General features: G+C 47.0%; 1 protein-coding gene across 1 annotated transcript in view; it reads left to right on the top strand.

Annotated features, from left to right (window-relative positions):
• Positions 1 to 26826, top strand: part of EFCAB8 (EF-hand calcium binding domain 8) — a 1673324-nt gene that overhangs the window by 364080 nt on the left and 1282418 nt on the right. The window contains exon 6 of the mRNA XM_086932659.1: positions 25556 to 25677. Within this exon, the coding sequence (XP_086788785.1) occupies positions 25556 to 25677 (122 nt within the window). The remainder of the gene's footprint in view (positions 1 to 25555; positions 25678 to 26826) is intronic.

Below are 26826 nucleotides of genomic sequence, written 5' to 3'. Positions count from 1 at the left end.
AAACAGGTAGGCCATTATAAAAGTGACAGCAGTTGCCCAAAGGCCAACAACAATAAGGAGAACATACCCCCAGGTAATACTCCCAGACCTCCTGTTACCACCAGTGGTAATCCCCCAGGTGGTGGGAGTGCCCCCAAGAATGTAGTGGGCATTACTTTGGGAAACCAGGTGGACTATATCCTAGCCAGGTCCCCTAACACCACTCTTGTCTGTGAGACTGGCATGGGGTTTGCCAACTTCACTACTGGTTTCCACATTTTGGGAAAGTATAGACAAGAGCCCTTTATCAATGGTCAGCAAGTTGAGGCATACAGAGACACAGGGGCCAGCATCACCATGGTGATTGACCATCTGGTCCCCTCTGCTCAACTGACCCCTGGTTTCATTTATCAGGTGACAGACGTTCATGGAGTGAAAAGAAGGCATCCCATGGCAGTAGTCGAGCTCAGCTGGGGTAATGTCACAGGGCCCATGAGAGTGGCAGTGACAGACAACCTACCTGTAGATTGCTTACTGGGGAATGACCTGGAACTCTCAGCATGGGCTGAGGTGGAGCAAGAAGCCCACTCCAGGATGATAGGCCTACCCAGAAAGGTTAGTGGGGCAGTAATAGCTACAGCCCCAGTCCAAGCACCAGTCCTCCCTGAAAAGGTTGGAAGAGCAGTGGTAGCCACTGCCCAGGCTCAGACAGACTTTCCTGAACAGGATAGGACGGCTGTGACAGTCACAGCCCAAACACAAACTGAGTGCCCTCCTGAGAAGGTTGGCAAGGTTGAAATGGTCTCAGCCTCTACTCGGACAGATAGTGGGGTTGTGAAGCCTGAAACAATGGATCACTCCACCCAAACAGAGAGCATTGAGGAGGAAGAAAAGTCTTCCCCCTCCCAGACCCTAGGTGAGAGCCAGCCTCCTCAGGGAACTGACTCTACCCCTGGTGAAGAAACTGCCCCAGAGGTAGTCAGGCCTAGCCTGGCAGAGCCCCTGATGACAGTGGAACCTTCCCAGGTGGGACCCAGTCTGGAGCAGGTAACCTGCCCCTCTCTACCCTGCCTCAGTCAGCCCAGGGCTGTAGAGGTCAGGAAGGCCAGTGGTGGACCCCAAAGGGCCCCCTGTCCAGAAATCCCCAATCGGTAGATTAGGATCACTAGCCAAGTGAAACTAAAACAAACTCCTGAGGGATCCCCTTAAACTTAGTTAGGGAACTCCCACAGCTGGACACTGCTGGGCGCAGCCAAACCTGGGGCCTAAAAACCCCAAACCTGACCTGTCCCTCCAGTAAGCCAAACAGAGGGACTCAGCCTCCAGCTTTAGGTAGCCAGAGGTTGACCCTGAGAGCTCATAGCAACTCAGTACTGGAAAGAAAGGCCCGTATGGTGGATAGTGATTGGAGGAAGTTGAGCCCAACAGTAGTGGAGTTTCACTTCAGTACTCCATTCCCACACCAGCCTTTTACTTTGCCAAAGCACACCACAGGTAGTGATTTCCTATGGTGGAGACCCTCAGATACCCTTAGGGTGAGGGGTTGCTTGGTGGACCATGATATAGGGGGTAACCATGCCAGTGCAGCTACCACCTCATATGGCCACTCAGGCAATATAGGCCTACCTGGTCAAGGATAGCCTTATCTCCTTTTGTTTGGGGGGGGGGTTGTGTAGGAAGGTGGATACCTGACTATGGTTGCCCCCAACTTTTTGCCTGGTGTTTTGCTGGTTTTCCGACTTAGTTGACCTGGGACCCTGCTATTCAGGGCCCCAGGCCCACTGCTCTCTCTCTAAAATGGATTCCCTGTACCTTAGGTGCATTTACCAATTGGTACTGGGCCACCTTATCAGATCCTGTAACTCAGGGCATAGGTGTACCCAGGGCCTACCAGGGGCTGCAGCATGTATTATGCCACCCCTGGCTGGCCATCTAAATCTGACACAACTGGCTGCACGACAGCCGGGGCAAGGTGGTGTAATCACCCTTTGCTTTAGATATAGTATACCTATATCTAACCCTAAAATGGACATACAGATTCCTATCAGTCACTCCTATGGCAGGCCTTGACAATCCTGAAGGCAGAGTGCTTGGAATCGTGTGAGATGGTGCTCTGGCATGAGCTGAGCCCGTTTGCAGCTTGCGGAACCAAGTCCTAATAGCTGTTCCATGATAACGCATACCATATACTCTTAAGTGCATTATAATCCTCGCGGTTATATGCTAACTCTGGTATCGCTTTATCAAAACATGTCGAGTAAGGTGTCATACGAATTGGAATACTAACCCCTCGCCAATTCTGGCGACAGGGTTAGCATTCCACCCTTCTAGAGGGACACGACATGTATGTAACTGTGAACCCCGGTTAAAGTTAACTCAAGCCTCAGCATCACAAAATGGATGCTGCCACCACAGACAATAGTCTGACCCCCTGCAGCTGGGAGTCCTTCCAGCGAGGGGAGCTTGGACAAAGGGTTTCCTGTCAGGGGCGGTGCTAGCACCATCCCAGACAGGGTTTTGTGTATCCTGGGTAGGCAGGGCTTTACAGGAAGGTGACTGCAAGTGGCACCCCGGTGCTCACTACGCATCTGCCGGCTAGAACCAGTTCCAGGGGCACACCAGCCCCTGAGCTGGGGAAAGTCCGGCATGGGAGAGGGGTGTAACCACCCCCCTTCCTGGTCCCACCCCTAGGGCAGGACCTAGTCGCGTACCCACCCCTTTCTTTAGGATAAAGGCAGGAGCGGGGACCCTTCCAAATTAGATCATCTTTGAATCAAGAAACTATTTTCTACGAAAGGAACTCTCGACTTCTTCTTAAGATTTCTCCCTTGTGACTAAGGAGTAGTCACCCTGCATTCGCAGGCACCATCTAAGAACTCTGCGGTTCGCTGCACGTCCTTCCTCCGGAATCCGACCGACCAGCACGACGAGACCCGGCTTCCCTGGCACCTCTGACCTCTACCTACCTCTACAGCTAAGCTGAGAACCGTAGGTGCGACGAGACCTCGAGGGACCGGCCATCATCAGAACTGCACAACTTCTATATAGCACGACCGCCGAGGGATCCTCTGGTGAGTGCTTTGGGGTCCGAGAAGCCCCGACCCTGAGCAGCTCCAGCACCGAAGACCAGCCCCCCAGCATCCACGAGATCTGCGTGGGGCCCTTCTGCTTTTTGGCTGCTCACCGCGTTGTCTGGCTACTAGCCCGCTGGCTTGTGGCCTTCCCGACGACGACCGACGACATCACCACTGCTAGTCTGGTTGCTCCAGACTGGCCCTTGCTCCCTTCCAAAAGAGGAGCACCCCGGACCCTCCTGGTCCACTCCAGACGCCATTTTAGGTCCACCGCGTGGGCTTGAATTTGCCAAGACTTGTTGCCCCAATCCTGGGCCCAGCGACGTCGACAGCATCAACCATCGTGGGACAGCTCGCACCTCCATCCTGGTCGCCGACAACGCCTCCTGGTCCGTGAGACTGCAGAGCCCAGCGTCGCCCACTCACCTGGTCGAGGTGACTCCATCCGGTGCCATCCTGGTGCCCATCTGATCACTGGCTAGTGATTCAGGACTTGGTCCCCTCTGCTTACAGGTGTCTTCCATCTTCGATCCAGGCTTGGATCCATCGAACAATCTTCACTGGTCGCCTGCCAGCAACTCCTTCTTTCAGGCTCCTGGTTCGTCAACGAGGATTCCCGATGTCTTTTTAGACCTATGCAGCCGCAGCCCCTGGGCTAGGTAACTTCGGCATTTCGGTGCCCCAGCATAGCCTCACTATCCAAGGGTCCAGATCCACCTTCGTTTTCAACCTACCTTATCGGGTTCGCCCGAGAACACTAACTTTGCTTTTACTAGCCTCCATAGACTTTGTCCCGCATCCCGCGTGAGAGTGCACACTCTGCACCCGTGTCCCCTAGGCCTCCTACTAGTAATCTGAAGGTTCAGTAACGTAGTCCTAGCGATTCCAAAGCCTATTAGTCCAGTACTTACCTGCTTGTAATTTCGCATTCCACTTCCATAGTATATGGTTTTCCGTGCCCCTTGGGGATTTGTGTAAATTGTGCAACTTAAAGTATTTTCGTAAGAGTTTTGTTGTGTGCTCAGTACCCTGTCCTCATAAAGAGTACAGGGCTGTTGTGATCTAAATAAATACACTGTTTATTTTCATAACACTTGTGGGGTGTCCTTTCACTTGGTGTTCAAGGGGTATATGTGATGGTATAACAGCTGGCTTAACACGCCCACTAGAGTTTAGCCCGAAGACTGCTCTTGTCCATGCTACTAGGATAGCTGGTCTATCGGTTGACTTACAACCAATCACCATAAGGGTTGTTTGGACTGATACATAGTGCTCACTAGAATAGTGAACACTGAATATCAGGCCAACTTCTCACATTGGTGAGCAGCGGTTGGGATTTGAGCTTGCTGTTGGTTTACCACACGTATCCTAAGAATATCATTGTGAAAGATCACAAAAGTATTTAAGGTACATATAACTTAGCTTAGAATACTCGGAGTTCTACTGAACCAGCTGTTGTAGTTCAACAGGGCCTAGCACAACCTGACTACATCTCTTAGCAAGGGATCAGTAGGCAAACAAATAGTGTAGGTAGGTGCATCACTTACACCACACTAGAAAAGCATGTCAGACAAAGGAGGAAACTCTGAGTCTCCCCTTATGTCAGTTGACCCTCCACAGGTCCCTTCCAGATATGCTGCTCTTAGCTTCCAGGAGATGAGACAAGTGTGTACCTCTAGGAAGCTAAAACAGGGTTCTAACCCTACCATTCCTTTTCTGATTGGTCTCTTAGAGACTTATGATGCCAGGAGAACTGCTAACCCAGATTCTTCTAATCCAGATGGGAATATGCCCCCCTTAGAGGGACCCTTTAGTAACCCTGACCGCCACCTCCAGGCAGCAGATGATGCTGACGAGGAGGAGGAAGAGGAGTTATCAGAGGATAAGGCAGACAAGGGACAGGTAGAAGTCAGGAGACTCACCAGGTCCAACTTAAGTAGGCATGAGAATGGATTTGGGGGACCCCCAGGGCCACTCTCAGGCAGACTTAACATTGGAGTGGACGAGTTAGGTCTCTATCCAGAGGCTCTAACAGATCCATTCAAACCAATGGCTCTCAGACCTCTTCTCACAGAGGGATGACATCCCCTCAGAGGAGAGAGCATGAAGCAAAAATGAAGGAAGTCAATCTGAGGATTGAAAGGGAAGAACTTGCCCTGGCCAAAGAGAGACTTGCCTTTGCTAGAGAGCAGAAATTGTGTGGGGCAGACCCCACTGGTGGCAGCATTCTCCCAAGAGAAAAAGACAGGAGTTTAGACACTAGACACCTGAGTAAGATAGTGCCCCCCTTTAAACAAGGGGATGACATCCACAAATGGATGACTGCTTTGGAGAGGGCCTGCACTGTACAGTGTGTCCCACAGAGTCAGTGGGCAGCTATCTTGTGGCTCTCCTTTGAAGGCAAAGGTAGAGATAAGCTCCTCACTACTAGAGTTTAGGATGCTAACAATTACCAAGTCCTGAAGAATACACTGGTTGATGGGTTTGGTTTAACCACTGAACAGTACAGGTTGATGTTCAGAGACACCCAGAAAACTCAGTCTCAGGATTGGGCTGACTTTGTTGATTGTGCCACTAAGGCTTTTGAAGGCTGGCTACTGGGAAGTAAGGTTACTGATTTCAAAGGATTGTACAATCTAATTATGAGAGATCAAATCTTAAGTAATTGTCAGAACCAGTTATTACACCAGCACCTGGTAGACTCTGATCTGACCTCTCCACGAGAATTGGGTAAGAGGGCAGGCAAATGGGTCAGAATCAGGGTCAGGCCTAAGAACCAGGGTGGTGACCAAAAGAAGGAATCAACCAAGCCTCAAGAGAAGGGTGGGAATAAATCTTCTGATCAAACCACAGGGCCCCAAAATTCCTCTGAAAAGGGTGGGTCCCAAACTTCTCCCAAAACCCAAAAGAAACCTTATTGTCATACCTGCAAACAGGTAGGCCATTATAAAAGTGACAGCAGTTGCCCAAAGGCCAACAACAATAAGGAGAACATACCCCCAGGTAATACTCCCAGACCTCCTGTTACCACCAGTGGTAATCCCCCAGGTGGTGGGAGTGCCCCCAAGAATGTAGTGGGCATTACTTTAGGAAACCAGGTGGACTATGGCCTAGCCAGGTCCCCTAACACCACTCTTGCCTGTGAGACTGGCATGGGGTTTGCCAACTTCACTACTGGTTCCCACATTTTGGGAAAGTATAGACAAGAGCCCTTTATCAATGGTCAGCAAGTTGAGGCATACAGAGACACAGGGGCCAGCATCACCATGGTGATTGTCCATCTGGTCCCCTTTGCTCAACTGACCCCTGGTTTCATTTATCAGGTGACAGACGTTTATGGAGTGAAAAGAAGGCATCCCATGGCAGTAGTCGAGCTCAGCTGGCGTAATGTCACAGGGCCCATGAGAGTGGCAGTGACAGACAACCTACCTGTAGATTGCTTACTGGGGAATGACCTGGAACTCTCAGCATGGGCTGAGGTGGAGCAAGAAACCCACTCCAGGATGATCTATCTATCTATGCGGAATTTGTTAAGCGCACGGACACCCAGGGGTTTCATGGCGCTAGAGAAAACAGAAGAGAGATGGAAAATGCGGGGTCAGAAGATGTAGAGATCAGCCGTACGCTTGTTTGAATAGCCAGGTCTTCAGTGCACGTCTGAACTCCATCAGCTTGGAGCAGCTCCGGATGGACAAGGGCAGAGAGTTCCAGGTCTTTGGGGCGAGGTATGCGAAACTGGATCCGCCAAGTTGTTTCTTTTTAAAAGTCGGCGCCTTGAGAAGGGATAGGTGGGCAGACCGGAGCTCACGGGGCGGGACATGTTTGATAATGAGTTGGTTGATGAACCTGGGGCTTTTTCCGTGAAGAGCCTTGAAAATTATGCAGCCTATCTTAAAGGTGATCCGATGGATGATAGGGAGCCAGTGGAGGGACGCTAGCAGAGGTTTGGCTGACTTCCTACGATTGCTCTTGAAGATTAATCTGGCTGCTTGATTTTGCACGATCTGCAGGCGTTTCAAGATGGTGAGAGGAAGGCCGAGGTAGGTTGAGTTAGAGAAATCTAATCGCGAGAGGACTAGTGCGAGTACTGCCTGGATGAGAGCAGAGTGAGACAGCAGATGAGCGATTTTTTTTATTTTTCTTAGTTGAAAGAAACAGGAGGAGATCACTGTTCCGACCTGGGTTTTCAGAGAGAGATCGGCGCTAAGAGTGACCCCAAGGCTTTTAGCTGTCTGAGAAGGGGATGGGGGTGTGCCCATGGAAGGTGGCCAAAAGTGGGGCCCCCAGCTGAGTGCGCTGTCACAGGGGAGTACTAACTCAGTCTTTCCTGGGTTTAGCTTAAGGTGGTTTCGATCCATCCAGCTCTGGATGTGCAGCATGGTCTTTTGGAATTCCTCGACGGAATCCGGGGAGTTGAGGGGGAATATCAGCTGCAAATCGTCAGCTTAGTTAAAAATGATTACTTTTCTGTTTTTCAAGGAGTGCAGGAGGGGTTTAAGATAGAGATTAAAAAGTAGGGGAGACAGTGAGGAGCCCTGTGGGACACCGCAAGTGGTTGGGAGAGTGGGGGCTGTGGAGTTCTCCAGCTTTACCGCCTGAGATCTATCCATCAGGAAGGATTTAACCCAAGAGAGGGCCGTGCCACTGAGGCCGGCTTGTTCGACACGGTGTAATAGACTAGTGTGGTCCACCGTGTCGAACGCGGCCGATAGGTCGAGTAGTACGAGGGCCTGATGGATTCCATTATCGGCATTGGTCCTTAGGGTGTTTTGCACGGCGAGGATCACCGCCTCGGTGGAATGTGCCTGGCGGAATCCTGCTTGGTTGGGTTCGAAATAGTCAGATATTTCGATGAAGTTGGATAAGTGGCTGGTTACATAGGCTTCCAGTAATTTTGCGCAGTAGGGGAGAAGGGAGATGGGGCGATAGTTAGAGAGGTTGGAGGGATCGGCGCCTGGTTTTTTTATGAGAGGGACCAGGGTGGCGTTTTTAAAGGAGTCGGGTACTGTTCCTTGTGATAGGGAGGTGTTCAGGATGGGGAGTATGCTCTGAGGGAGTATGGTGTAGACCTCTTTCAAAATGTGCGGGGGGCAGGGATCGTTGGGTGAGCCCGATTTTACTCGGTTCATTAATTCCAGTAGTTTGGGTGGGTCAATGGGGGGGAAGTCTTGTAGGGTGTTGGGATTTCTGCAGATGTCCGACTCGTCTGCAGGGTGATTGGTTTGAATGCTGTTTTTTATGTTGTCAATCTTCTCCTTGAAGAAGTTGTTGAGTTGGTTACACAGCGTTTGAGATGCGGGTTGGGAGGGGGCAGTTCTGGTGTCATTGCAAAGGTCGTTGACGACTCTGAAGATTTCCCGTGATTTGTTTTTGGCGTTAGAAATTTTATCTGAAAAGAAGGTGGATTTAGCCAATAAGATTGAGTCCTTGTAATTTTTGCGGGCTGTCTTATACAGTGCTCTGTCAGTGGCTAGGTAGCTGTGTCTCCACTTCCGTTCGAGTTGGCGGAGTTCTAGTTTCTGCTCTTTTAATTCAGCAGAGAACCATTTGTGGGCGTCCATGCGACGGGCGCGAGAGAACTTGGTCAGGGGGGCATGTTCATTACATGCGGAGAGGAGCCACTCGGAGTGCGTTGTGTTCGCCAAATTGATATCTGGTAGCTGGGTGGGGATGGAGTTGGACAGAGAGGAGAGAAAATCTTGGAGGTTTAAGGATCTCCATTTCCTGACTGATCCTCCAGGGGGCGCATGGTTTTTTTGATAACCCTGAGTGGTAATAGAGAATTGCAGTAAGTGGTGGTTGGACCATATGCATGGTGAGGCCGTGGGACAGGAGGTAGAGATGTTGTGAGACCAAATATGGTCTAGGGTATGTCCCTTTTCATGGGTGGGGGTCGCAACATGTTGGTGGAAGTTTAAGTTGGAGAGAAGTTCAAACAGTTCTGTGGCGTGAGGTCCAGCGTCAGCGTTATTATACCAGTAATTGAAATCTCCTATGACCATAACTTTGTCGTGGTCGACGACTAGGCCTGCTATTTGCTCCGACAAGGAGGCAGGGAAGGAAGGCATAGATGTGGGAGGACGGTATAGCAATACTAGCACCATGGTGCCTGTCTCGGTGTCAGATTTGATAACTAGGTTATCCGAGTCTGGTAGGTCTAGAGGGGGTAAGGAGGAGAAAGTGTGGTCTTTATGAATAATAGCGGCCACGCCTCCCCCAATTTTACCTGATTTTCTATTTGCAGACAAGATGTAATAGTCTGATGGCAAGGCCGAGAGTATATCTGGCAAGGAGTCTGTGGTGAGCCATGTCTCAGTGACAAAGAGTATGTCGGGGCTATCCGTTTTCAGGAGCAGGAATATGTCAAGTTGGTGTTTGACCAGGGATCTGGTGTTGAGGTAGAGACAGCGAAGAGTCCCGAGATTGGGTTCAGGGGGATTGGAATTTTTTGAGTTTAGGGGGAGAATGTGAGTCGGGTCTTGTAAGTGATGAAGAGCGAGGATGTTACTTGCCTTTAGGCGAGCGTGCGTGGACGGGTCGAGTGGTTGAGGAACGGGATCTTGCAGAGAGTGTAACTCTAGGGAAGAGTATCTGATGATTTCATCAGTCTGCCTGGTCGGCGCTCCCGCTGCGCTCCCGCTGCGCTCGTCCGCTGCGCTTCCTGCCCTCGCACATAATGAAGGAGAAGGAAGGGGCGTGGCCTCAAGGGGGCGTGGCTAGCGAGCACGCCTGCGATGGCGGCCGCTGGATGTGAAACAAACAATTGCCGTAGCAGCGCTCAATCGGCTGCGTGGCAAGAAGGTAGGATGCCAATGATAGTCAGCTTTATGCAGATTATTCAGTCAACACAGTAAAAACAATTTGTCACAAGTTTTAAAATATCGCGTACCTCCAGAACCCGGCTTCCGCCTCAGGTCTGGGATCTGATTTCTGTGGGTGTGTTTCAGAGCGGCGCTTATAAAGGGCAGGGGGCGTGGCCTCAAGGGGGCGTGGCTAGCGAGCACGCCTGCGATGGCGGCCGCTGGATGTGAAACAAACAATTGCCGTAGCAGCGCTCAATCGGCTGCGTGGCAAGAAGGTAGGATGCCAATGATAGTCAGCTTTATGCAGATTATTCAGTCAACACAGTAAAAACAATTTGTCACAAGTTTTAAAATATCGCGTACCTCCAGAACCCGGCTTCCGCCTCAGGTCTGGGATCTGATTTCTGTGGGTGTGTTTCAGAGCGGCGCTTATAAAGGGCAGGGGCGTGGCCTCAAGGGGGCGTGGCTAGCGAGCACGCCTGCGATGGCGGCCGCTGGATGTGAAACAAACAATTGCCGTAGCAGCGCTCAATCGGCTGCGTGGCAAGAAGGTAGGATGCCAATGATAGTCAGCTTTATGCAGATTATTCAGTCAACACAGTAAAAACAATTTGTCACAAGTTTTAAAATATCGCGTACCTCCAGAACCCGGCTTCCGCCTCAGGTCTGGGATCTGATTTCTCAGATAGGCCTACCCAGAAAGGTTAGTGGGGCAGTAATAGCTACAGCCCCAGTCCAAGCACCAGTCCTCCCTGAAAAGGTTGGAAGAGCAGTGGTAGCCACTGCCCAGGCTCAGACAGACTTTCCTGAACAGGATAGGACGGCTGTGACAGTCACAGCCCAAACACAAACTGAGTGCCCTCCTGAGAAGGTTGGCAAGGTTGAAATGGTCTCAGCCTCTACTCGGACAGATAGTGGGGTTGTGAAGCCTGAAACAATGGATCACTCCACCCAAACAGAGAGCATTGAGGAGGAAGAAAAGTCTTCCCCCTCCCAGACCCTAGGTGAGAGCCAGCCTCCTCAGGGAACTGACTCTACCCCTGGTGAAGAAACTGCCCCAGAGGTAGTCAGGCCTAGCCTGGCAGAGCCCCTGATGACAGTGGAACCTTCCCAGGTGGGACCCAGTCTGGAGCAGGTAACCTGCCCCTCTCTACCCTGCCTCAGTCAGCCCAGGGCTGTAGAGGTCAGGAAGGCCAGTGGTGGACCCCAAAGGGCCCCCTGTCCAGAAATCCCCAATCAACAGATTAGGATCACTGAAGCTAGTAGTCCTAGCCAAGTGAAACTAAAACAAACTCCTGAGGGATCCCCCTTAAACTTAGTTAGGGAACTCCCACAGCTGGACACTGCTGGGCACAGCCAAACCTGGGGCCTAAAAACCCCAAACCTGACCTGTCCCTCCAGTAAGCCAAACAGAGGGACTCAGCCTCCAGCTTTAGGTAGCCAGAGGTTGACCCTGAGAGCTCATAGCAACTCAGTACTGGAAAGAAAGGCCCGTATGGTGGATAGTGATTGGAGGAAGTTGAGCCCAACAGTAGTGGAGTCTCACTTCAGTACTCCATTCCCACACCAGCCTTTTACTTTGCCAAAGCACACCACAGGTAGTGATTCCCTATGGTGGAGACCCTCAGATACCCTTAGGGTGAGGGGTTGCTTGGTGGACCATGATATAGGGGGTAACCATGCCAGTGCAGCTACCACCTCATATGGCCACTCAGGCAATATAGGCCTACCTGGTCAAGGATAGCCTTATCTCCTTTTGTTTGGGGGGGGGGGGGTTGTGTAGGAAGGTGGATACCTGACTATGGTTGCCCCCAACTTTTTGCCTGGTGTTTTGCTGGTTTTCCGACTTAGTTGACCTGGGACCCTGCTATTCAGGGCCCCAGGCCCACTGCTCTCTCTCTAAAATGGATTCCCTGTACCTTAGGTGCATTTACCAATTGGTACTGGGCCACCTTATCAGACCCTGTAACTCAGGGCATAGGTGTACCCAGGGCCTACCAGGGGCTGCAGCATGTATTATGCCACCCCTGGCTGGCCATCTAAATCTGACACAACTGGCTGCACGACAGCTGGGGCAAGGTGGTGTAATCACCCTTTGCTTTAGATATAGTATACCTATATCTAACCCTAAAATGGACACACAGATTCCTATCAGTCACTCCTATGGCAGGCCTTGACAATCCTGAAGGCAGAGTGCTTGGAATCGTGAGAGATGGTGCTCTGGCATGAGCTGAGCCCGTTTGCAGCTTGCGGAACCAAGTCCTAATAGCTGTTCCATGATAACGCATACCATATACTCTTAAGTGCATTATAATCCTCGCAGTTATATGCTAACTCTGGTATCGCTTTATCAAAACATGTCGAGTAAGGTGTCATACGAATTGGAATACTAACCCCTCGCCAATTCTGGCGACGGGGTTAGCATTCCACCCTTCTAGAGGGACACGACATGTATGTAACTGTGAACCCCGGTTAAAGTTAACTCAAGCCTCAGCATCACAAAATGGATGCTGCCACCACAGACACAAGTCTGACCCCCTGCAGCTGGGAGTCCTTCCAGCGAGGGGAGCTTGGACAAAGGGTTTTCTGTCAGGGGCGGTGCTAGCACCATCCCAGACAGGGTTTTGTGTATCCTGGGTAGGCAGGGCTTTACAGGAAGGTGACTGCAAGTGGCACCCCGGTGCTCACTACGCATCTGCCGGCTAGAACCAGTTCCAGGGGCACACCAGCCCCTGAGCTGGGGAAAGTCCGGCATGGGAGAGGGGTGTAACCACCCCCCTTCCTGGTCCCACCCCTAGGGCAGGACCTAGTCGCGTACCCACCCCTTTCTTTAGGATAAAGGCAGGAGCGGGGACCCTTCCAAATTAGATCATCTTTGAATCAAGAAACTACTTTCTACGAAAGGAACTCTCGACTTCTTAATATTTCTCCCTTGTGACTAAGGAGTAGTCACCCTGCATCCGCAGGCACCATCTAAGAACTCTGCGTTTTGCTGCACGTCCTTCCTCCGGAATCCGACCGACCAGCACAACGAGACCCGGCTTCCCTGGCACCTCTGACCTCTACCTACCTCTACAGCTAAGCTGAGAACCGTAGGTGCGACGAGACCTCGAGGGACCGGCCATCATCAGAACTGCACGACTTCTATCCAGCACGACCGCCGATGGATCCTCTGGTGAGTGCTTTGGGGTCCGAGAAGCCCCGACCCTGAGCAGCTCCAGCACCGAAGACCAGCCCCCCAGCATCCACGAGATCTGCGTGGGGCCCTTCTGCTTTTTGGCTGCTCACCGCGTTGTCTGGCTACTAGCCCGCTGGCTTGTGGCCTTCTCGACGACGACCGACGACATCACCACTGCTAGTCTGGTTGCTCCAGACTGGCCCTTGCTCCCTTCCAAAAGAGGAGCACCCCGGACCCTCCTGGTCCACTCCAGACGCCATTTTAGGTCCACCGCGTGGGCTTGAATTTGCCAAGACTTGTTGCCCCAATCCTGGGCCCAGCGACGTCGACAGCATCAACCATCGTGGGACAGCTCGCACCTCCATCCTGGTCGCCGACAACGCCTCCTGGCCCGTGAGACTGCAGAGCCCAGCGTCACCCACTCACCTGGTCGAGGTGACTCCATCCGGTGCCATCCTGGTGCCCATCTGATCACTGGCTAGTGATTCAGGACTTGGTCCCCTCTGCTTACAGGTGTCTTCCATCTTCGATCCAGGCTTGAATCCATCGAACAATCTTCACTGGTCGCCTGCCAGCAACTCCTTCTTTCAGTCTCCTGGTTCGTCAACGAGGATTCCCGACGTCTTTTCAGACCTATGCAGCCGCAGCCCCTGGGCTAGGTAACTTCGGCATTTCAGTGCCCCAGCATAGCCTCACTATCCAAGGGTCCAGATCCACCTTCGTTTTCAACCTACCTTATCGGGTTCGCCCGAGAACACTAACTTTGCTTTTACTAGCCTCCATAGACTTTGTCCCGCATCCCGCGTGAGAGTGCACACTCTGCACCCGAGTCCCCTAGGCCTCCTACTAGTAATCTGAAGGTTCAGTAACGTAGTCCTAGCGATTCCAAAGCCTATTAGTCCAGTACTTACCTGCTAGTAATTTTGCATTCCACTTCCATAGTATATGGTTTTCCGTGCCCCTTGGGCATTTGTGTAAATTGTGCAACTTAAAGTATTTTCGTAAGAGTTTGTTGTGTGCTTAGTACCCTGTCCTCATAAAGAGTACAGGGCTGTTGTGATCTAAATAAATACACTGTTTATTTTCATAACACTTGTGTGGTGTCCTTTCACTTGGTGTTCAAGGGGTGTATGTGATGGTATAACAGCTGGCTTAACACGCCCACTAGAGTTTAGCCCGAAGACTGCTCTTGTCCATGCTACTAGGATAGCTGGTCTATCGGTTGACTTACAACCAATCACCATAAGGGTTGTTTGGACTGATACATAGTGCTCACTAGAATAGTGAACACTGAATATCAGGCCAACTTCTCACAAGGGGGACCTGCTTTCATGGGAGCATTTACCGAATAAAATAGGTCCAACCTTTTCGAGGTTTAAATACATACAAATCAGAAGTTGGACACAGGCATATAACGATCTACAAATAAAACGCAGCAAGTTTCCACTCGGAGGGCATAGTCAACTAATAACTAATTTGGTTGGTACCCCCTCAACCAAACGTGAGATTTCACAATGGTATAGACTCCTACTAGATGAATCTGATGGGGAATTTAAGTTACCAACCCAACTTTGGGGTGATGTAATATTGACTCAAGACGTACAAGAACTCTGGTCCACCTCATTTGAGCTTTTAAAAAATATGGTGAAACCCTCATGGCTTCGTAGAAACCATCTTTTTACCCTTCATAGGGCGTATTACTCTCCCCAAAGATTATCCAAATTTACCTCAGGAAACTCAGTGGCATGTGCAAGGTGTGGGCTGATTGCAGCTTCAGATATCCATATGTTTTTTGAGTGTCCCCGAATTGCACCATATTGGGAGGCCATAGGTAAGACTCTTACGGCATCGTTAGGTACCCCAATTATTATAGACTTACCATTAGCGATCTTTGGAGTTCTGAGGACAACTCAAAATACAGCTAGAAGCCTGGTCTTCTACACGATCCTTCTGGCAAGAAGAGAGATCTGCAGGAGGTGGAAGGATCCTATCCCTCCCTCCCATGGGCACTGGCTGACATCAACTTTACAGACTGCACATATGGATCTAGCCAGATCAGGAAACCAAAGCAAAAGGACCTTTTGGCATTTGATTGTATGGACACAATAAAGATCCGGGTTTTTTTTTGTTGTTTTTTTTCCCCCCCCCCCGGGTCCAATGATTATACTACTATGGTGCCAATCCAAATGTTGTCCGGTCATACCCCGGCCCAAGCCCAGCAGTAGGCCTCCCCACTGGTAGCCTAAAAGAATATCAAGCTGAGACAGTTGCAGGATTTATGGCCTTCCCACTCGAACAAAATGATCCCTCCCAGTTATAATACTGTGTAAACTGGACTAATGCTTATTCTAAATGGCTTTCTTAAACCATGGTGGATATGAGGACAAAAATAAAGTGGTGATATGAAATCTGACATATGAAAATCAGCATAACAGTATTATCATCAATAAGTGCTAATAGGGCATTAGACATCTGAAGGTCAGCATTAAGATCAAGATGGTTTCCATCTTCTTGAGTAGCAATTTCCAGAAAAGTTTAAATCACAATTAATGTTGATGTGGCAAAAGCAGTAGTTGGATTCACAGTCTCGTAATCCATCTCATGTGTGATGGTCAGTCAGTTCTCCAGCTGAGCCTGAAACATACACATTGTCAGTCATGTCAGGCTGTGTCAACCTTGAGCCACCTTTAGTGACAAGAAATATTTGAGTGGCACCTTCTGAACTAGCTGTTTCTGAATTAGTTGATACAACTGCGATAGGTTGTGCATCAAACATAAGTTGTTTTCTCTGCGTTTCCTTTTGAGGCTTTAGCTTATTCACTTGTTTAACCGTCCTCTTGTTTCCTAATGCCAGGCTTGAAATCCACCTTTTCAGTCCATGGAGTTTTATGAGGAATATGAGGGTACCTCAGAATCATGAGGTAAAGTGTGTAAAAGAGAACATCCCTCCTCTGAGTGCTCTTTAAAACCTCCTTTTGAATGCAAATCCTCAACTTCTTTGGGACCTCCAAAAAGTCTCTTTAACAAATCTCTGAAACACAGTAAAGTGTCTCCTGAGGTTGTAAAACTGACTGAAATTATGCATTCTAGATCTGAGCCATCACCTCCAAAGAGAAATTCAATAGCCAAACCAATTTTATCATTCTCAACGAGACCAGCTTGGGTACCACGGTCAACACAGACAAAGAAACCTTCATCATCCTCGAAGACACCACCATCATCAAAGAACCCCTGATCATAGTCAATGAAATCACCAGCTAAGCTGCCAACAACCATCACCACTGTCAACACAGACAACAACATGGATGACTACGACATTGAACAAGACGTGATCAACACTGTTCTCTAGGACACGGTCAACAACAACACATATCGAGGGCTCTGTCGACAACCATTTCCACTATATTACAACACTATCGATGACATAGTCGATGACAGTCCAAGTCCCTAAAAACACACCAGGATCACCTTCATCTCTAAAAGTCATCTCCATGCCACTCATACCAGAACAGACCACACCTAGCACCTCAATACCCACCCCACAATTTTTTAAATACTGAGTGTTCGAAAGAAGAAGAAGAAGAAGATGATGATGACGATGATGATGATGACGATGGTCCATTAGGCCTTGCATAAACCCCAACACAATTAAAGGTAAATATCAAGACCGAGATGAGGACGAACATGAACAAGCTGAAGAGCCTTGTTCAGCAGACCATACCCATTCACATGGTCCAGATTCCAGAAGATCTTTTCAGTCCTCCCAGCATGATCAGGATGACTCCTGGTAATATAGCTACGACGACCCATATACACAGGATCCACAAACATTACAGGAAGCTATGGTACATTTCTCTAAAGCTCTAGTTAGAGATTTACGGCTCATGCATATGGACTACTATAAACAATTTCTGGAATCTTTGCCTGACCCTAATACAACCTTCAAGACAAGCTTCTCCTAAGTTAAGACCTGAAATGAGAACTGCAACTCCGAACACCCCCATGCGTATTCCTTCAAGGTTCCATCATCGTCTCTAATAACACACTCACCTTTGACAGCCCACTCTAATACTTCAATTACAGTTGACACTTTACAGATGAAGACCAAAGCGATAATCAAACACAGACATTGCTTTCGCGTTCCACTGGCCCAGAATGGATTCTTTTCACATGAATCCATTCTGAATTCTGGTAATGCCTCATCCTGAATGAACTACCAAACCAGGTCCTCACTGAACCGGAATTCCAGCATCCCAGGACAGATTTTTCCTAGGTTGCTTCATCAGCCAGTCATTCTATCCATCACATTGTTTGTGTTCTTCAGTTTTCCCCCTAAGTGGCATGGGTATGCCCAAACTTGGGTCCGGTGTACCCTGTGCCACTGGAACCAAGCTAAACCTGACTGATGAGCCCTAATCAGGGTGAAACTGGTCCTGGGTTGCTTGTGTTCCGGTTCAGGAAGGATCTGGTCTCTCAGTTGGGCTGGACTGTTCCCATTGGAGCTGAGTGATGTCTGATTTGCATATGCTGGGTCCAAACTGAGGTGGCATGGTGTGCAAAAGAACAATGAATTGGGATGTGGCACAGATTAGTTCAAGCATCCAATCCATCACTTTTTGTATACTACTCAGCAGGCACTAACCATCACGAATAATGGAGGAATGCTTTTTTAATCTTATAGAGATGTAAGCCCCTAGATTTCTTACCATAGAATATTCCCAGGCAGCAGATTGGATCTGGAAACTTTTGATGGCATTTCCTCTGTGCTCCGGTAGCTGACGTTGTCAGGCTCCGAGTGGCATCATCAGCGCCAGAGGTGACGTGCGCGGTGCCTATATAGGCGCCACCTCAGTGTGCTGATGTCAGTTCTTAGCTTTCCATGCCAGTCAGTGCAGATCCCGAGAGAGGTACCCCCACTCACTTATAGACCGACCCTTTTTTGACCCCTTTGTCGAATACTTCTTAAAACTTTATCTCCTGGTGTGCAGGATGCCTCCAAGAAGGCAGGGTTTACGACATGTGGCGCTTGTCGCTGCCAGATGTATGTGACAGACCCGCATTTGGTTTGCCTGTGGTGTTTGGAGCGCAATCATAATGCCAAGATATGCAAAGATTGCCACCCCATGGTGCGGAGGGTCCGTCAAGCTCCTTCACGGCTTATGTCGACTGAACCCATGACGTACCAGATCTCGGTAGCGAGCAAGGTCTGAGATAGTTTGTTGAGTTGTACCTTACGATCGTCGTCCCACTCCAAGTCGTTGGGTAAGTCCCACCAGAAAAAACAGTAGTCTGAGGTCTTCGACTTTGCTGTGCAAGTTTTCAGATGAGTCATGGGGCCGTTGCCACTCGAGGGCTAGGTCTGTGGTGGAGCATGGGCTGTCTCTGCACCTGTAGCGACCGGATTTTCCGACCAAGTTATCAGCTTATCGCTTATAGCACACCCAGCCGCCACGTACCACCACCCTTCCCAGTACCTACAAGCACTATATCTAGGCTTTCCAGTTTTCAGTTTCTATTTTTGGTCAATTCTGGTGGGGTTTTTTCAGTGTTTTCAATATCTTAAAAAACTGTTGTTATCAGTGGGTACACATTTTTGCGCCACTAAAAACAACAGAAAAAGTGTTTTTCCCGTGTTTATGGAACGTTTTGCTTTTATTATTGCTTGCTTTCTGTACTGAAAGAACATGGTATATAGACAGTGTACTTATAGTGTATATGAGGTCCGAATAGATTTTTGCAAAATAATCTTATTGTAGTACACCATACAATACTTCTTCAGTGAGTCTTTGGGTTATGTGCACTTGCTCTTTCCTTCCCATGTAAACTTCTGTGAAAAGGCCCTCTCAGCATTCATAGCCCTAGCCCCTTGGGCTGAGAACCATCAGCTAAGGGACACAGTTGGGATGACTCTTTCTTTGATGCCACATAAAGCAAAAAATTATAAATATTTGCATTTTAGTTCCTGTGCATAAGAAAACAGTGCACCAGAATGGGCTAAAAAGTCAATAGCATCCCTCATTAACTCTAAAGATTGTAAAGATGCTTTCATCTAACAAGTGGCAAGGATCTCCTACAGGGAATCACTTCAGCTTGGTTATAAATTTTGACAGGTCATCCCACAACTTTTTTATATACGTAGCTGAATCACTGCAAATACAAACAATATCACTCCAATCTTTGTTGAACTTGGAAAGAACCTTTTTGCAGAGCATTACAAGTGAGACTGCGTTCCATGTTTTCCAAAAGTTTGGTGTCATGTTTTCACCACTATGCAAGATGCTTGGTGATATATATATACTTGTCACTATACCTTGCATTGAATGTGTAAAGCCTGAGGTGTTGGCAATTCACCTACTATCAATACTGACCCACTAGAAACTATAGCCTGATGTATTAAGAGGTTTTACCCATTCTCTGTGGGTAAATGTGATGACACATATTAGGAAAGATGTTTATGAAACCAGCCATTTTAACTATCAGTGAAAGAATCAAATGCAGCCAAAATATCAAATATGAGTTTGATATTTCCTGATTCTCTATAGTTTATAAAATAATTAAACTAGACCTAAAACACAAAACGAAACCCTGCATCTTTAGACCAAAGGCCACAAAACTAAAAAAGTAAAAGGAAGGACAAACTATATTTCAGTGGCATCTCTAAAGAACACAACTCAAGCAGAATAATGTTACTGCTAGCTTGTATAACAAAGTTACATTGTATTGACCCCTTCAGGAAGAAAAAAAATACTCTTTCACTCTCTTTTTCCTTTCTTTGAATGGCATTTAGTTTGTGGTTTTCGAGGTGTTTTTCAGTGTGTATATGTTTTCATTGGTGAGGGCTATTTTTCTTTCAGTGGGGTTTTATCAGTTAATATAGGTTTAAACCTAAAACCCCACAGCCTAACTATATCTAAATTACTCACCTGGGAATGGGGAATCCACATTATATCCTATATTTACCTCATAGAACTGGCCACATCTCTGATTCTGCAATTGCTATAACGTCTCTCGACGATCTCACTAACGCCCGACCACGGACGATCTAACTAACGCCCGACCACGGACGATCTCATTAACGCCCGACCACTGACGATCTCACTAACACCCGGCCACGGGTGATCTCATTAACGCCCAACTACGGACGATCTCATTAACGCCTGACCACGGACAATCTCTTGGATACCTACCGTTTGAGAATCTGATGAGAGCCAATTTCCCTAACACATGGAATAGGGGCCTGACCTTCCCAAACAGAAACCATTAGTGCCAATCATATTCACTGCAAGTTATTTTCTATCCAAAGTTAACATCTCTTTCCGTCATCAGTTACCTGTAAGAAGGGAATCGCCCATGCTTCTATAAGTCAGCACCTGGCTAAAAAGAAAGGTTAATCCTTTAAAGAAACAACATACCAGTATAATCTCTAATCATTCGGATCTCTTTATTATATGATAATCGAATGACAAGACAAAGAAGACATTTGCGATAGCAGTATATCTATATATGAAATAAAGTATTATTAGTGCAAGGGGGAACCTAAACATAACCTAGAAAGCAAAAAGGAGTGAATGATTATATATTGCAACCTATCTAGGAACGCCTCACCATAGTCTCACTCATTCTGGTCTCAGCAGCTGAGCTGGTCCCTCTTCCTCTCGCTTCGGTTCTTCCAGGACTCTGCTCTGCACTCGCTGGTACACGTCTGCACCGCTATGCCTTGTCAAAGCTGCTACACCTTCTCACTGCTTGCACCCTCTTTGGTCTCTTCATCTGCATCAGTCTATAATAGCACTCTGATAGCCACCGCTGCTGACTTCAATCTGCTCCCAAGTCTGGCTGTTTAACAGTCTTCCATCTCGGTGACTAACTAACTTCTCCAATCGTTCCAAGAACAATCTGACCTCTCCAACTCTCCAAAGCCAACTGACCACTCTGCTCCACTGCTCTTTGATAATATAGAAGGTTCTCTGCTCATGGAAATGTCCAGCAAGCACCCTGCCTCCCACCGATTTCCTGTACCAAGCCCCGCGCTCCCTGCGCTCCCACAGTGGCCAGCTGTAGTTGCGTCTAGAGCCCGGGAAGTAAGCACATTCCTTCGATAAGGGCCTATCCTCACCGGTTTCTAACTAGTGAATAACAAGCTGAAACTAAACATTGCCTTTAGCCTACAAGCACCTCGGACAACTGAGGCAAGAAGACAAGATGGCTGCTTTCTAGTTTAGGCATCTAGGCCCGAAAGGAGGCAAAAGAGACATAGAATCATGCCAAAGCCAATAGGCAAACCCTGCAAATAGGTAGAAACATAGAATCATGTCAAAGCCAATAGGCAAACCCTGCAAATAGGTAGAATAAAGTCAGAAATGAAGGACCAATCATCATATACTGAGATGGAGGTGGACAATGGTCACTACCAGTCCAAATGGTACAAAATACCCTGTCGCTACAGCACCTCCCTGAATTTCCGTTAGCCATTGCGATCGACCCCCCAACTAAAAAAACTTTGAGTCCATTTACCTCAGTTTTAGGTAACCCAACCCCTCTGGAGTGCCCATGGATCTGGAAGGAGCCCTTAGTGGTCTTCTGGTGATGGGTTCACCCATTGGCGCCAGTCGGGCCCCAGGGTCAAGTGATGTATTTAGAGCAACGTTAGTTGAGCGACCGCAACTTTTCCTGGCGCCCGCTCCTGTGCTGATGCCCCCAGCACCACCAACTCCTAGTGATGGCACTGCCCCCATCATCATTCCTGAGTTCTATACGGAGCTAGATGTGTGTCATGAAACACCTGCTGTGACACCGATCGGTGGCAAACACCCCATATCGGAGCCAGTGCCTTATTCCTATCACAGGTCTGGAGTGGATGATGATTAGGAGGGTTTTATGGTCCCTTATGGTTCCCACGCCTTAGGACATCCAGAGGACCCTTGGTTTGAGGATCTGGGGAATGCTAGTGGACTGGACACCTCCCTAGACACTGACTGGTCTCTCCCCCTACTGTGGCTACGAAGGAGGGTGCTTCATTCGCAATGGTGGTGTAGAGGGTGACTGATGTCCTGGACCTTACACTACCCACAGTGGTAGTCAAGATCAATGTCTTGACAATGGTTCTTCAGCCGAGAGTTGCCCCCACAGAACCATTACTCCCATCTAATGAAGCCCTTACCAATGTTCTACTCTGGGCTTGGTACAAGCCCTGCACAGGACAATTGCCTGCTACCATCACTCCGCCCCAGGGGAGCCCAGTTTACTCACCCAGCACCCCACTCTGGAGAGCTTGGCCGCGAGATATAGGATAGTGCATTGGAGATGCTGAATTGGAAGCAAAGTAATAAAAATAAAGATACACAAGTACATGGATGGGATACATGTATAAGCAAGTTAATATATGTAGATTTAGGTTATATTTCATAAACTCAGACTTTCAAGTGTTTCTGTACTTTAAGTTCATTTATTTGTTTTTATAAATCTTTTTGTAATTCAATAGTATATAAATAGTTATAAAACATTTACATATTTATGCAGTCACCTATATACATGTTCAACATAGAATAATATAACCATAAGTAATATGTACATTTGGTAAGCAGAACTAACGAATGTCTTTATATTTAAAAACATAATAATTAAACACCTTTATACAAAGCAATACACATATGTATGTATTCATCTGTAGTCCAAATAAATGCTGATATACAGAGGGATATGCAGTATATTTATGTTTTAGAATGGTGGTTATGTGGGGAAGAGCCAACTCTTGACTAGTCTTCTGAATATGAGGTAGTTATCCGCATCTTATGTTTGGGGATAAAGAGTCCAATAGTTTGGCTGCTTAAACAGAGAAGGATGTGACACCTATGGTTTTTTTCTTGTATGGTGGAATTTTAGGCGAGGTGCCAATCTAGAGCGGAGGTTCCTCTGTTGAATGTATTTGCTGAACCCAGTTTACACCCACTATCAACTTTACCTCACCAAATATTGCCTTATCTGTCGCCTCTGTCTCCGTTAGGCCTGAACCATGAATCTGTCACTTGAAAGGTGGCTCTTTTATTAGCAATTACTTCAGCCGGGAGAGTTACGAAATCCAGGCATTTACAATCAAAAAGCCTTTTCTCCAGTTTAAAGATAAAGTGTTGCTAAAGAGGATTTCTCGTTTCATATCTAAGGTGCCCATTTGAAGAAACCAGTAATATTAAAAACTTATTTTCAGAATCCAACCAAGTCACTTCATGCTTAAGATGTTAAGTGGTGTCCAAAAGGCTATATTGACAGAAATAAATCTTCCCAACAATCTGATAAGTTATTCGTGTTCTGTGGCTCTCTGCAAAGAGGACAACCACTGTTGAAAAAAGGGATAGCTTACTGGGTGTCTGCAGTCATCATCCACTACCATAATAATGTGGGATATCGGCATTAAGGAAAAGACAAAGTACATTCCAGAAGAAGTGTGTCCACACCAACAATGCAGCTCGCTGGAGTTCCAAGAGTGGACATTTCCAGAGCCGCGACATGGAAAAACAGACATGTTTACACAACATTACTGTCAGGACTGAACACTTAACAGAGATAAAGCAGATACAACAATTAACAGACATACAGCAGTAGGACATACAGTACAATATCATCTTTTTCTTTAACGTGAGCCTGTTTTTTCTCCTCTGTTTATTCCAACTATTATCTGTATAAGTTACTAATAACTGCTTGATACTCTGATTCGAGCATATGAATCAATGAAAGATCCAGTAATGGAGAAATGAAAATGTACTTACCTGTAACAGTAATTCTCCAATATTGGTATCTTTCATAGATTCACATGTGACCCACCCTCCTCCCCATGTTAGGCTCACCTATATTGCATGCACTTTAGATACATTTGTATTATGAAATCTGAGCCTTGGGGCCTGGCTGGCGAAGGATGAATGTGTTCCAATTGGATGAGGTCCAGATCTTTGTAAAATTAAGTGAATAGGCTACTTCTCTGACTATATCAAAGTTTTCTGCCTATACTTAAAATTGTACTGCCCTCTATGTATACCGTGGGACTCCCAGCTCAATTTCAGGGATGATTCAAGCATTTGAATCTATGAAAGACACCAATACTGGAGAAATGCAGTTATAAGTAAGTACCAATTTAATTTCCAGGTGATATTGGTCCCTCCATTATTTCTTCAAGTCTTATGAGAAGAATGGCATAATCCACCTTGCCGCACACAGCTGACAGATCAATGAGCACAACTGTGACTTGCTTGCCATCAACCATTGTCATGAGGCGTACCTCTCTTGTCCTGAAAAGGGTGGTTTCAGGTCCCTTCTTTGATCAGCAATCAAATTGGAGATTGTGAAGAAAAAAATTGATTTTGTAGTTTGTTGTCTTATCTCTTTTCCTGATATTTTGCTGTTATAGGTTAGGTTTAATATTAAACATTGTTTTAGCAAGAATTAATGGCCTACTGTCAGTTTCTTCAAAATTGTATTTGTTACTGTGTATTTCAGTGGGATTGAAACAATACCCATTGAAAATGTTGCATTGATAGTGCCAGCTATTGATATGTGTAATTACTTTATACGTGACAGTGTGAATGGTCCTGCTGGTAGATGGAATGCTTTGACTTTTTAAGCTAAGTTTACTACAGCCCCCATCTAATCTGCTTTGAAGGATGTATGAGTGTTTATATACTGGTGAGACGCAATTGAGGATATGTATTGAAAGCTATGGTTTGGTCAGAATGAATTGGTAGGATCCCTGCGATTTATGAGTGCAAAGAAATGTGTCTGCATTGGCTAGCTCACTGTAGTTTGGTGTGGGGGGCTTTGGAGTTGGCTACGTGTGTGTGTTTGTGACTTTGTCTAAGAGCATAACTCATGAGGAATAACCTGCACTTCCCCCACTGAATGAACATAGTGTGGTGCAACAGCAGGGGCCTCTAGCTGGTCTTACTGGGTCCTAATCTTTTTAGCATTGTACTGTCCATAAGGCTTCAAATGCAACTCATAGATACAATGGATCTCAGTTTGCTTACCTCCTCACTCCTTTCTCAAGTGCAAATTCCTCCCCAAAATATAACCTACTGCTTCCCACTCCAGCAGAACACATGCCACTCATTTCCTTTCTCGACCCAAATCCTCCAAGACCCAAGTATTTGTTTCTCTCCCGTTCTCTTTGGGTAGTGCCGTGCTGCTTCCTTTTCCTCTTCCACTTTCTCACCCCACAGCATTGTAGCTTTAAATATTTTTACTATAGGAAAGCCAACACTATTGTATCCAGATAGATGTTTCCACAGTCCTAGAGGAGAGAGGCTTACATTATGAAAAGCACGATTAGAAATGATTTGATTTGTGAGTATAACTTGCAATATAGTTTAAACTACATTAGTATGAGAAAAACATGCATTTGCTTTCATAGTAAGGAAACCGCCTGCTTTGTTCACCCTTCACAAGACAACAATCTGATAATCCACTAACACTAGGTTATTAATAGGGCTTGAAATCACTGGTGCTTTGAATGTTATTTCATGTTCTTCTCTCAGGACAGATGGCCAAAAGGCTGTGTTTTCTGTTGGAGATGCTAGAGGAAACATTCTGATCTTTGCTTCCCGTGACGCAGTACACTATGGCCTATTTAATCTGGAAAGCTTCATGATTAGACCAGGTAATAAAAGCTGCATTATTCTTTGGTATATTTCAACTATGTGCATAAACAGTTTGAAAAATATATATTACCACGCTAGTTTGGTCAGAACTGTGTGTGTGGGCGGTTGTTTGTGAGCATGATCAATCTCATGTTTGTTGTGGGGTGCATTATGCATTTAATGTGGTTGGGCCTGTTGGTATGTGGTGTAATATAGTCAACAGTGTTAAGTGTGCTCGATGTCTTTAATTTTAGGTCTCTCAGTTGTTAGTAAGTGTCCAAATTGTGAGCATGATATATTTTGTGTCTGAAGTGTGTGAAATCTGTGAAGTGTACTTTGCCTAGAGTGTGCTGTTGGCATAGTTTATAATAAGAGTGTTTGGTATCTACGTTTTTTGGCTTGTAGTGTGTGTGTATTTCATGCAAGATTGCCTCCAAATGGCATTTCTAGCAAGGCATGAGGCCAAATCACTGAGTTTCACAGGTAACAATCTGATTGGATGTGCTGAAATATTTCTTCCTTTACATTCATTACTTTTTTGGTCATGTCTCAAATGCAGTTGAAATGCTTCTTAATAGTGCATAACATAGCAGTGATTGGGAGCACTTTTTAAGAAGAACACCACTATTTTTCTAGATAAATGCACTGTGTGCTGAATAGGGTCACATGTGCCCTCATGGAACTACTCACAGTTTTGGTTTATTTGCAGGAGTGGGTGTGATTGTTTCTATTGCGAAAGATGCATGTACTCTTAGAGCTGGGCTCTTCCTCGTCTTAATATTTGGTTAATCCTCCAACCTACTGGCTGTACATGAAACTACTTCCATATCTGTTTTATACAGAACTTTAATTTACCTCTACCACTTAAAGGTTCACATGTTGTACACAGCATTCACTCCATGCTTGCACATGTTCATGTCCTCACCATTTCTGGGTTTTTTTGCACATCAGGGGGATCCGAGAATGCGTGTGTTCTGCTCAGCAAATTCCTAGGCACCTGAATTCCGGGGTTTTGAATTCATTTTCTAGAGACTCTTTGTTTCTTTTAATCTCTCAGTCCCCTTTTTTTCAGCTTGAATAGCTTATATGCAACACTCCGGTTTTAAGCCATTAGGGCCCTCTGCAGAGCTGACTTGCATAACATCTGCAACTTTACGTAAAGGGAACAA

This window comes from Lissotriton vulgaris, chromosome 7, assembly GCF_964263255.1.
Source record: "Lissotriton vulgaris chromosome 7, aLisVul1.2, whole genome shotgun sequence".
Classification (NCBI taxonomy): domain Eukaryota; kingdom Metazoa; phylum Chordata; class Amphibia; order Caudata; family Salamandridae; genus Lissotriton; species Lissotriton vulgaris.
This window is presented reverse-complemented; position numbering and strand designations above follow the sequence as displayed.